This window comes from Aethalodelphis obliquidens, unplaced genomic scaffold (genome assembly GCF_003676395.1).
Source record: "Aethalodelphis obliquidens isolate GAN/ISIS:26980383/991018 unplaced genomic scaffold, ASM367639v1 scaffold25, whole genome shotgun sequence".
NCBI classification, from domain to species: Eukaryota; Metazoa; Chordata; class Mammalia; order Artiodactyla; family Delphinidae; genus Aethalodelphis; species Aethalodelphis obliquidens.
In genome coordinates this window covers 16,837,378-16,850,207 of record NW_020837969.1, presented here as the reverse complement: position 1 = coordinate 16,850,207, position 12,830 = coordinate 16,837,378, and the positions used below count along the sequence as shown (strand labels likewise).

Here is a 12,830-nt window from a genome sequence, read left to right as displayed (position 1 = left end):
GAGCCACAACTACTGAGCCCATGCACCTAGAGCCCATGCTCTGCAACAAGAGAAGCCACCACAATGAGAAGCCTGCACACCGCAACGAAGCCCCCACTCGCCGCAACTAGAGAAAGCCTGCGCGCAGCAATGAAGACCCAAGACAGCCAGAAAGAGAGAGAGGGAGAGGGAGAGGGACAGGAAGAGGGAGAGAAAGAAAAAAGGAAGGAAGGAAGGAAGGAAGACAGACTGTAAATGTTTACTTATATTCTGCTGGATACAGTTCTGATGCATTCTATAAACATATCAAGTAATAAGAGTAGTTCTAATTATTTTAGCCCTCAGTATTACTATTACTATTTTTCCTCTAACCTGTGTGAACTGGCTCTTTGTTTTATAAAATGGGGACAGAAAAGCTTGACTATGTGCCCATAGTTGCAAGTGTGTAGCTCTTCTCATGAACTCTAGATTTCTGTTCTATTCACTGAGCTGAATATAGAAGAAAAGCATATATGATAGAATTACTGACATATATACATATGTAAGAATCCGCTTTATCTCCTGGCATGGATTACTTTCGTTTAGATCCAGAGATAGAGTGGATTGCCGTCATTAAATATAATTTGTTAATCTTATAGGAAGCAGAATCTGGTAACATAAGTCAAAAATCTGATGAAGAAGACTTTGTGAAAGTTGAAGATTTACCACTTAAACTGACAATATATTCAGAGGTATTTTGCTCTCTTTAATTAAAGTTGTCTTTATATAACAAATATTGTTAAGGTGAAAAATGATTTTGTATTTTTAATTTTCATTCTAAAGGCAGATCTAAGGAAGAAAATGGTAGAAGAAGAACAGAAAAACCATTTATCTGGTGAAATATTACGTGAAATGCAGACTGAAGAACTAGCTGGGAATTCTCAGACACTAAAAGAACCTGGTAAGAGTTATCATTTTTAACCATATCATATTGAAAAGCTACTGAATCTTGATACTGTCATTTTGTTTTGTTTTTTAAATGTGCTACTAGTACCTGGAATATCTAAGATAAACATTAGAAAGGAAGCGTAGTTCTATAAAAATTCGTTCAGCTGCCCAATTTATAAAATAGTATTATCAGATAATTTTTTTCTGTTTTTAGGGTTTTTTTGGGTTTTTTTTGCGGTATGCGGGCCTCTCACTGTTGTGGCCTCTCCTGCCGCGGAGCACAGGCTCTGGACACGCAGGCTCAGCGGCCATGGCTCACGGGCCCAGCCGCTTCGCGGCATGTGGGATCCTCCCGGATCGGGGCACGAACCCGTGTCCCCTGCATCGGCAGGCGGACTCCCAACCACTGCGCCACCAGGGAAGCCCCTGTTTTTAGTTTTAACAAAGTAATATATGCACATGGCTTAAGAAAGAAAGGTATAAAGCAGTTAGTGATGATTGGCAAGAGCCCGTTTCTTTTAATTATTGGTTTTCAGTTCTTTTGAAGGAGACCCTCTAGATCTCTGAATACTATTCTTATAATTTTTCTTAATTTTAAAAATTAGATAATTTTCCTGTCTCCCAAACGGAAAGTATTTAGACCTACCTCTTCTTCTTTCAGTGTTTATATTTTTGGTTTTCCTGTTACCTTTGTTCTTATAAATATATACATTTTCTAGTTCCATCAACTTTGGTCATTACCCAACTACTTGCTCCTCCCCTTTTCCTTCTGCCTTCTCTGTTCAGTTTTACTCATATTCTTACGTTATTAACATTATTAAAGTAAACACACTTACATTCTGTTTTTGTAACTATAATAATTGAATCTTCTATAATTTCCTGAAGATGATTCTATATAAATATGGTTTGTTGCAGAGCCAAGTGATACTCCCAGATTTCCTTCTTTATGGGTCTAATAGCACAACCCAAGGGCCACTCAGAGGAGCACATTTCTTGCATCAAGTTCAAAGATTTCTTTTTGTTCATCAATTCATCAGTTGATTAAACTCATATAAGATTTTTTGTTTTTTTTTTAAGAAATAGGGTGAAGAGAAGTGCAAACCAAATGTCAAACCTTCAGTTAATTCCTCACTCTTCAGCCCATTTCTGCCTGTTAGGACTCAGTTGGTACCCTCTGCACTGCCGCCTGTCCTAGTGTGTCTAGGCTGCAGCTTCCTCCCCTCTTCTCTGTGCCTCCGTCTCCTTTGAGCATCCTGGGAACTTGTGGTTCGCCATCCTCTGTTCTCTCACAGCCAGTCTTCTTCTGTTGGTCTGGGTTTATTCATTTTTATATCTTTTTTTTTCTAGTGGGGCTTTCTTTTGGAGAGAGAGGAAGTATCTGCTTAGTCTGCCGTCTTAAAATGGAAACCCTTACCTGTGCCTTTTAAACTCTTGCTGTGTGTTATCAGGGAATTATTGTAGCAAACTAAGTTTCTTTTGTAATAACTTCATATTAGAAGTGAAAGTTTTAATGGAAGAGAGCAGTATTAAACTAAATTCTATAAGGTCTTAACTTAGTAAGTAATTTATAAGGCATTAACTATGATTCTGTTTTTCAGAAACAGTGGGAGCCCAAAGTACATGAGATGTCTTCAGAGGCTCATCTAACTCTCTCTTTACATAGTCAATGCATATATGGAAATGGCACTAAATAAACATCTGTTTTGATCTGTAAAAAATGTAAATTAGTTTGACACTGCATTTTTGGTAGGTGTGCTAATTTCTGCCCATGGCAGTTTAAAACATCAAAAACTGAATTCTGGACAGATTCAAGCCTTGATACACTGTGGGTTTTTTTTCTTTTTCTTTCTGTCATTTTGTTTGGTCTTGATTTTTTTTCCCCATTGTGATGTTTGGTAACGTTAAATTTAAAATGTAGTTTTAAATAAAGTTTGGACTTAACCTGTAAACTATCTTTTTTGGAAATTATGTTGAATTCTATACAGCAAGTCACTGTTCTGTATAAGTAGGCTATTCAAAGAGCAATGGTCAAGAGTTAGAGAAATATACTATTTATTGTAAAGCCCAGCCTTTAGGCCAGGCTTCCAAATAATGCCAGTGTTGCTGCTATTGGGTCTAATGTTCTTTTAGATACTTGCATGTCTTATTCCTGTGCAAGAATAGGGCAGGTTATAAAGGTTTCCAGGTTATTGTAGAATATATATTAATATTCTATTCAAATTGGATAATAAGTTTAGAACACTTGTCCTTAATACGTAGAACTTACATAATTATCTATTAGATAAATATTTTCTAGAATTTCAATTCATATCTGTGTTGCCTCAGTCTAAAAGTAAAAAAAAAAAGTTTTCTATAATTAGAGAGTATTTCTGCACAGCCAAGTAAAGTAACATTGTGATTAATTTTAAAAGGAAAACCAAGATCTTTAAAGTAGAGATTAATAGAACTAAATTTATGTACCAGCACATTAAAGTTCTATATGCCTTCGGACAACCTTGCCTTTTGAGATGATAGTTTAGCCAAAGCATAGCAGTTGCTTCTGTATGCAGTGAGAGAGAAGCAGGTTCGCAGAGGAAGTTTTGAGTAACGGAAATCTACATGACCTCTTTGTCATGAAGTAAATCAGCTTTTAAAGGTGGTGTAGCTTTAGATCCCAGACTTGCCACATACCCAGTAAGGCTTCACATAGCCAGTTAACAATTAAGTCATCTTTACAGATTCTTTCTTGAATAAAATATGAAGAATTGTTCCAAATAGTCTTTTAAATTTGTCAACAATTAACTGAAGTATCCCATAAGAAAAGAATTTGGTTGGTATTCCTTTGAAATTCTTGCCTGATACCTCAGTGTAAAAGTATAATGTCCAGTCAGGGAGTATTAAATGAGGATTTCCCTATGAGGGCATTGACTGTATTGCTCCATAACTTAAATTATGTGAGACATATATCTCCAACTTTCTGAATTAGTAAAACTTACTCAGAAAACTATCATCCCAGAAACAGGAATTCTTATTCAATTGGCTTGACTTCAGGGAAATTGAAACATAAGTTACATTATATGTATACTTAAGTTCTGTATTTGTTTTCGAGACTCTGTACAGAAACTTCATTTTGATACTCAAGCCAAGCCTTACATATTAAGACTGTCTCTCTCTCTGCATGCATTTTAAAGATCGATACAGTGGAAGCATTGTACTTATACCTTAGTTATTACTGTAGTATCTGTGAACCTTATCAAACTTGCTTATTTGACTTATGTTATAGCTGTTGTAATATGGTCTGTTTTTTTCTATTATAGTAGATAATTTAGTTTTAAAATACCTAGGACTTGAGAGCAGATAACTTGTTTAATATGTTTTTCCCTGGTAACTGTTGCTAAAGGGTTAGGCATTGAATATTACTGTTTGTCTTCATTTTTAAGTTAAAAATTTGGTTAGAGATAAAAGAGGAAGAAAAGGTCAAAATGAGTGAGAGAGAAACCTCGCAGGTTGAAATAATGCCTAAAAGAGTGAGCTCGCCAGACTGTGCAGCAGGTACTCTTTGTATTTTGTAACATTCACTTTGGGTAAATGCTTTTTCACTGTTAATAAATGTATATCCTGCATACAGCCCTGAATTGCATTTTCATTTAAATTGACATACTCATTTACGCTTTAGAATTTATTCCAGAATTGTGGCTTATTTGACTATTTGAAATGTGTTAAAAAAAAAAAACCCTCAATACAAACTACTATATATAAAATAGAAAAATAACAAGGTCCTACTGTATAGCACAGGGAACTATATTCAGTATCCTGTAATAAACTATAATGCGAAAGAATATGAAAAAGAATATATATGTATATATATATGTATAACTGAATCACTTTGCTATACACCAGAAACTAAAACAACATTGTAAATCAACTATACTTCAGTTTTTAAAAAAATCAAGATATGAAAAATAATGACATATCAACCAACCAGAGAGAAGATTTATTAAACTTGAGACATTTTTCTTATAGTGGCCATGCTCTTCTATTTTTTAGTTACATCTGTCTTATATACTACATACAGAACATTCTCATATTTATTCAGAATTAGATTGGCATGTTTCTTGCTCAACTTTCTTTAATATAAAAAACTCGTTCTTTATCTGTCAAAGAAATAATTGCCTCTGGATTTCGCTTGTTTCAGTATACACGTGTAATTGCTCAGTCACCTTGCTTGGAAGGGCCAGCATTTCTTGTTCTTTCTGCACAATTCTAATTGTTACTTTAATGTTCACTGTCTTTACATGTCTAGTTTTTTCCTCATATTAAGTAGTGTCTCTGGCTGACCCACTTTCCATTAAGGAACAAGGAACAGAGGAAAATTCTATGCCTACAAATGACTGTGATTCATATATAAACAGAGTTTTAATTATCTTATCAGTTCATTTCATCTGCCCAGACTCAGAAATATCCACAACAGAATATCCTTTAGGCCAGCAATTTATAGAAAGCTGTTGATTTGGTTATTTTGAAAACTAATCACAGCATAATGTTTCTGTATAACAGTTCTGTTCTCCCACCTACTTAATATATTTCTTGCATTATGACTTTTCCTACATGTAATTAGTTATCCCCCATATATAGGTCTAGCAAATCACATGTGATTAATTTAAAATAAATAATATAGTTATAAATATTAAGAATATTAATCAGAAATATTAATTAGAATTGTTAATTAGAAATATTAATTAGAAATCTTCACCTTTAATGAACTGTATCCCCCAGAGTTATAGTTGCCTTTTTAAGGCCATTCTCTTAATCAAATGACATCATGAAAAGGCTTTGAAAAATATAAAGTGCTATACCAGTTCACAGTAGTAGCACTCAGCATTGGTGTTAACCTTGCTTTCAGTGAGACTGTGTCTGTGTACATTTAGTGTCTCCACTGCTCCATCTCCTGTTGCCTCACAGTTGATACTCAATATCTTCCTAGAAGGGGCACAGGCATGGGTTACTCTTATCAAATGAAGTAGTGTTCATGGAAATGCCTTGATGACAGGTACTATATATAAATGTAAGGTATCATGTGTGTATTCATGTTGGAGAAAAGAAAGGTCCAGGAAAAGAAGGGCTAAGATTCTCCTCAAACTTACACAACTCAGTAGTGAGGTTTTTTGCCTACTTTTCAGTGTTCTGACAGAGTTTTAAAAACTAGACTTACATATTAAGAACCCATAATTGCTTCCATGTGTTCTTTGGCTAACAAACATTTTTTTCTGACATGTCCTGGCTGTATACTCTTTTTGTAGTTCTTCCCTCTTTAGGTAAAGAGGCAAAGTCTAAAGAGCCTTCCATAATGGATTTTAGAGGTGCAGTTTTCCCACAGTGTCACTTCCACCATTCTAGTTATCCTCCTTCTATTTAGTTTTATTTACTCTTCTTTCCATTTCCTCACTCTCTTAGTATCCCCAAATCCCCCAAAAATGTTTAAGACATAGGTAGAGTAATGGAGTTTATGCTACAAAGTTAGTATTTCCAATAGCTTTTTGGACTTTGTTCTTTAGTGAAGTGTATTTGGTTTACAGTATTATATCATTTTCAAGTGTACAAGATAGTGATTCAATATTTTTATAGATTATACTCCATTTAAGGTTATTATAAAATATTGGCTATATTCCCTGTGCTGTACAATATATCCTTGTAGCTTATTTATTTCATACATAGTAGTTTGTACCTGTTTATTCCCTACCCCTGACTTCCCCCCCCCCCCTTTCCCTGTCCCCTCTGGTAACCATTAGGTTGTTCTGTATAGCTATGAGACTGTTTCTGTTTTGTTATATTGTCTGTTTTATATTTTAGATTCCAGGTATAAGTGATAACATTCAGTATTTGTCTTTGTCTGACTTATTTCACTAGGCGTAAGTGAACCCCAGGTTCGTCCATGTTGTTGCAGATGGCAAAATTTCATTCTTTTTTTATGGCTGAGTGTAATATTCCATCTTGTGTGTGTGGGTGTATATGTATATATATACCACATTTTCTTTATCCATTTATCTATTGATGAACACTTAGGGTGTCTCCATATCTTGGCAATTGTAAATAATGCTGCAGTGAACATTGATGTGCATGTATCTTTTTGAATTACTGTTTTTGTTTTCTTTGGATATGTACCCAGAAGTGGAACTGCTGGTTCATATGTAGTTCCATTTTTAGTTTTTTTGAGGAATTTCCTTACTATTTTCCATAGTGGCTGCACCAATTATTCCCACCAACAGTGCACAAGGCTTCCCTTCTCTCCACACACTCAACAGCACTAAAAGACAATAGCCGTTCTGACAGGTGTGAGGTGATGTCTCATTGTGGTTTAGATTTGCATTTCCCTGATGATTAATGATGTTGAGCATCTTTTCATGTGCCTGTTGGCCATCTGTATGTCTTCTTTGGAAAAATGTCTATTCAGGTCCTCTGCCCATTTTTTAATCGGGTTGTTTGTTTGTTTTTTATGTTGAGTTGTATGAGTTCTTTGTATGTTTTGGATATTAACCCCTTATCAGATAAATCATTTGCAAGTATCTTCTCCCATTCAGTAGGCAGCCTTTTCGCTTTGTTGATAATTTCCTTCGCTGTGCAAAAACTTTTTAGTTTGATGTACTTCCATTTGTTTATTTTTGCTTTTGTTTCCCTTGCTTGAGGAGATATATCCCCCCAAAAAAATCTTTTTGGAGACTGATGTCAAAGAGTGTACAGCCTGTGTTTTCTTCTAGGAGTTTTATGGTTTGTGGTCTTATAAACCATTTTCAGTTTATTTTTGTATATGGCATGAAAAAATGTTCTAATTTCATTCTTTTACATGTACCTGTCCAGTTTTCCCAGCACCACTTATTGAAGAGACTGTCTTTTCCCCATTATATATTCTTGCCGCCTTTGTCATAGATTAATTGATCATAAGTGCGTAGGTTTATGTGTCTGTTTTTGTGCCAGTATCCAATGCTTTTGGTTACTGTAGCTTTGTAGTATAGTCTGAAGTCAGAGAGTGTGATACCTCCAGCTCTGTTCTTTTTTTCTTAAGATTGCTTTGGCTATTTTAAATAGCTTTTGGGATTATAATTTTCAAGTTTATTTGGATTATGTCACATATGATTGCCTTTTTCTCCTCCCTATCTTTCTTTATATTCCACCACCACCAATTGCCAAGTTTAGGTTATACAGGTGTTTAATAGGTTAATTTCTATAATGCTTGTTATCCGTCATTGAATTCTATTACATTTGAGTATAATTTCTGATAATAGCTAGAAAAACAAGGTATATTTCAAGATGTAAATATTTTCTAACCAAAGAGATACACAAATATTCCATTTCTTGTTTCATGTGATTTTGAAACTTATTCTCTGATTGTTTCAGTGGTTAGTCTTAGAATTTCATGTAGAAAATCTCTGTACCTTCCAAGGGATTGTCAGGACTTAAAAGCTCAGCTTCATATAACATTGTATAGTTCAACTTTTTTCTTCTATCAGTATTAGCAGTCATTTTAATACATTGGAGTCCTATGTTCTTTAGCTTAAAATTCTTTCACAGACAATATTTGGACAAGTATTATAAAGCAATAAAGAGATAGTATTACTATGACTTTTGGAAACATATGATGCACAAAAACATACTGATGTTTTTAGCCCACTCTATTCCTCATTTTTCTGTCTGCAAAATGAATTATCCTGGATCCAAGGATGCTCTTAGTATTTACATTTTATCAAATGGTAACTGTTTACATCTTTCAAAGGAAGATTTTTTTTTCTAATAAATTTATTTTATTTTTTGGGCTGCGTTGGGTCTTCTTTGCTGTGCATGGGCTTTCTCTAGTTGTGGCAAGCAGGGGCTACTCTTCGTTGTGGTGCACTTGCTTCTCATTGCGGTGGCTTCTCTTGTTGCGGAGCACAGGATTTAGGTGCGTGGGCTTCAGTAGTTGTGGCCCACGGGCTTATTTTGCTCCGCGGCATGTGGGATCTTCCTGGACCAGGGCTTGAACCCATGTCCCCTGCATTGGCAGGTGGATTCTTAACCACTGCACCACCAGAGAAGTCCCTCAAAGGAAGATTTATGAAAATAAATAAAAATGGAAATTAATAAGCAATTGTACAAATAATTATCAGTGTTTATTAAAATCACAGTGAACAAGACAGTGTTGAAAACGTATAGTTTATTTTGTAAGAAAATTGGGATTAAATTACAAGGATCCATGTGACCCCAGCTTTTGTCAGTCATTTCATGATTTGTGAGGCTCTGGCCCCTTCCCTTGGCATGGTGGCACAGCCTGAAAAAAATGTATACTTTCTTGTTGTTACTTAATAGAGATCTTCCTGGGCATGTTCCCCGAAACAAACTCCACAGGATGGGAGAAAGGTGCTACTACAGAGTAACAATTTTTCTTCCTACTCCCTCTAGGCTTCGTAAAACCAAAGTCAGATGTTATACAGCCCCATCCCCAACCTTAAATGTAAACAACGAAATGATGTTTTAAATTAAAGCCTTCCATCTTTGACATTCTAGAATTTCTGTATGGTGAGATTTATGAAATTCATATGGAAGTACAAAGAAGTTCTTATAATAAATGTAGGCATTCCCTAAGACTTAATCTTTAGATCTCTCAATTATACTTTGTAAAACCTTGGTGATCTCATCTAACCTCATAACTTGAAACATCATTTATAACTTGCCTGCTTCCAAGTTTATATGTCAGTACAACCTCCCTCCCCTCTCAAAGTCTAAGTTCTTTTGAATGTCTAGTAGGTTTTCTGAACTTGATGTGTCCAAAACTGAGTTCTTGATTGTTCCAAATCTAATTTTTCTGCCGTTTTCCCATCTAATAAATGGCACTTCCATCCTTCTACTTTCTCAAGACAGAAACCCTGAAATTATCTGTAGCTCTTCTCCCACATCCAAATTAGTCAGCTCTACCTTTAAAATGTAACTAGAATCTAATAATTCTCACTACCTCTTCTACTACCCTCTTTATTCAAGCCACCCTTATCTCTTGACTGGATTATTATGGTAGTTTCTTAATGCCCCTATCTCTTCCTTCCTTGGCTTTCTATAACTGAAACTCATCACAGTAGCCAGAGTGATTCTGTTCAGATGTCGGTAGCTTTCTATTTCACTCCAGTTAAGAGCAAAATAGTCTTTACAAGACTCTATGGGACCGGTTCTCTACCTCTACCTCATTTCTTATTTTCCCCATTATTCACTCCTCCCACTGCTGGACCTTTGCATTTGCTGTTCCCTCAACCTAGAATGCTTTTCTCAGATATCTTTATGGCACACATTTAGTGAGATCTATGTGTGTCCAACTTAAAATTACAACCTCCACGAATCATTCTTATTCCCTTGCCACGTTTTATTTCTTTACCTATTACTTATCAACACTGTATTACTAACTTGTCTTATTGTCTGTTTCCTCTTTACTCCCAATTGAAGGGTAAGCTCTATAAGGGCAGGAATTTTTCTCTGCTTTGTCCACTGCAATATAACTAACCTTTAGAGCAGTTCTTGGCATATAGAAGGTGTTCACTGTCTATGAGTAAATGATTAAATTCTTTTAGTACTCCAAAGAGAGGTTTAAGTTCTTACATTTTACTAAGTAGGATTGGCTATCTCATTTAATTATGACAGATTCTCTCCACTTCAACAGTTTTGAAAAGAACAGTGTAATACTCCTATAGTAGTGTATTTCAGACGGAAGAGTTCCAGCTGAAGAAAATGCAAATATATACCTAGTTATTCTTTTTCAAATCTGCTAATAGGTAAGTCATATGCATTGATTGATATGATCAAAATGAATATGGAATTATTTAAAATGCAGTGAATTCAGTGATGTGATATGACAGCAGATTTTAATCATTGGAAAGCCTTTCAGAAAGACCAGGTTTTTACTCAAATTTAAAAGTATCTACTAAAGGTTTGTGAGAAGAGGATTCTCCCCCCGCCCCCCATTTTTCTACTAAATGGTCCATGAAAATTGGTACCGTAGTTTGGCAATATGCACCGAAGTTTTTCATGATATGTATATCCTTTGACAGAGCAGTTCAATTTCTAGAGATGTATCCTAAAGATAAACAACTTACTAAGTTGTAAGAATTCTTTTTATATTCTGGATACTAGTCCTTTGTCTTATATATTTATTATAAATATTTCCTCCCAGTCTGTGGTTTGCATTTTCATTTTTCTCTTTCAAAGAAGCTGTTAATTATGTTATGTCATTTTTTTTAATGCTTGGTACTTTGTGTCCTAAGAAATAATTTGCCTATGCCTAAGTCATTGAGGTTTTTTTCCTATTTTCTTCTAGACGTTTTATAGTTTTAGCTTTTACACGTAGGTATATTCTCCATTTTGAGTAATTTTTTTGTATGATGTGAGGTAAGGATCAGATTTATTTTCCTCCCATATAGAAATCCAGCCTGCACCATTTGTTAAAAAGACTATCCTTCTCTATTAAATTATCTTGTCACCTTCATGGAAATCAGTTGGCCATGTGTGTGTGGATCTGTATGTGGAATCTCTTTCCCACTCATTTATATATGTAGTCTTACGTCCATGTCGTTACTGTAGCTTTATACAAAGTCTTGAAAATAGGCAACATAAGACCTCTAAGTTTGTTCTTCTTTCTCAAGAACTTTTGACTATTCTGTGTCCATAATCTTGCATTTACAGTTTTAGAACTGTCTTCTTAGTTTTCACAAACAAAAAAGCTGCTGGGATTTTTATTGGAATTAACATTGAATAAATAGATCAATTTGAGGAAATAAAAATGTAAACAGTATTGAGTTTTCCAATCCATGAACCGTGTATAGCTTTCCATTCATTTAGGTTGTCTTTTGGCTCTATACAGAAATTTGGTTTGATAGTATTTGTCAACTTTGCAGTGTAACTACCTGTCTACAACATTTACTACTTGTGTAATAACTCAGCTCACCTATTATTTGCAGGACTTTGGCTATCGGCAGTATTCTTGCATTGCTGATTTCATTGTCACCGATTTGTGAAAAGGGAAGTGGCTAGGTTGATTCTTTGAAATTGTTGTTCTAGAAAAGAGGTAATTGTTAAATCACCACCACTGTTTACTGCCTGGTGGCTAAATTAACCTCCCTGTGGGAGACAAAAACAACTTAATGTTAACTCTTCTTCAGAGCAAGTGGATTCCACTCTACCTACCTCTCCAAATAGAAAGCCAAACATCCCTAGTGTTCAGTAAATATTGTCACTGAGGATCCAAGATGTGGGAAGAACAAAGGATAGGGCCAACCTTATCGATAGTTTCTAACCTTAAAGGAAAATGGAACCTTGCTTGCATTGGCATCTTCCTATTATTGCAGGGAGTGGCTGAGTAGGGCAAAGAAGGAAGAGCAGTATGAGTGTGAGCCTCTCTTGTCTGTGGGGAATATGCTGATCAAATAGGAGGTCAGAGAACAAGTACAGTGTCATCATAGTATTAGACCACAAACATCACGTTACGTTTTTTCAGCAAAAACAAGGCTGTTTTCTATTTGCTATTTTGCAGAGTTAATTTCTTCATTTTTTTTGGTGGAGGGGTGGGTGCAGTGGGGAGTATACTTATATACATCTTGCACCAACTCTTGTGACATTGTGTGTATTGACAGCAAGGTTTAAATGAGACGTCAGTGATTGGTCAAGCCCTTTGAAGGCCATCTCTGCCAAGTAAGAATATTGTTTGTATGAAAAACACCATGAATTCAGCAAAGCATCAGACCCATCAAGGAAAATTATACCGAGAAGTTTGGGTAGAGGAGATTAATTTGAAGTCTTTGTGATCTATACAATTACTGAAGGTGTTTAGTATTACAATAGATGCCAATACCTCCTGACTGTTGTTTTTCACTGAAATGTTTTAAAATCCACATCTGTCACCATAAAACGTCATGTCAAATTTATTTCTCTATCCTTAT

At 35.2% G+C, this 12,830-nt stretch overlaps 1 protein-coding gene and 1 long non-coding RNA gene across 2 annotated transcripts in view; one reads left to right on the top strand and one right to left on the bottom strand.

Annotated features, from left to right (window-relative positions):
* The window catches only part of PCM1 (pericentriolar material 1), an 88,540-nt gene extending 84,028 nt beyond the window's left edge, over window positions 1-4,512 (top strand). The window contains exons 38-40 of the mRNA XM_027122677.1: window positions 618-710; window positions 802-919; window positions 2,505-4,512. Of these exons, the coding sequence (XP_026978478.1) occupies window positions 618-710; window positions 802-919; window positions 2,505-2,530 (237 nt within the window). The 3' untranslated portion in view covers window positions 2,531-4,512. The remainder of the gene's footprint in view (window positions 1-617; window positions 711-801; window positions 920-2,504) is intronic.
* Window positions 4,513-9,007: 4,495 nt separating this feature from the next.
* On the bottom strand, window positions 9,008-12,584 carry LOC113628788 (uncharacterized). The gene is made up of 2 exons (XR_003436248.1): window positions 11,840-12,584; window positions 9,008-9,184 (listed from the first exon to the last, which is right to left on the bottom strand). It is a non-coding gene; the product is annotated as an uncharacterized LOC113628788 (long non-coding RNA).
* Between the last annotated feature and the right edge of the window lie 246 nt (window positions 12,585-12,830).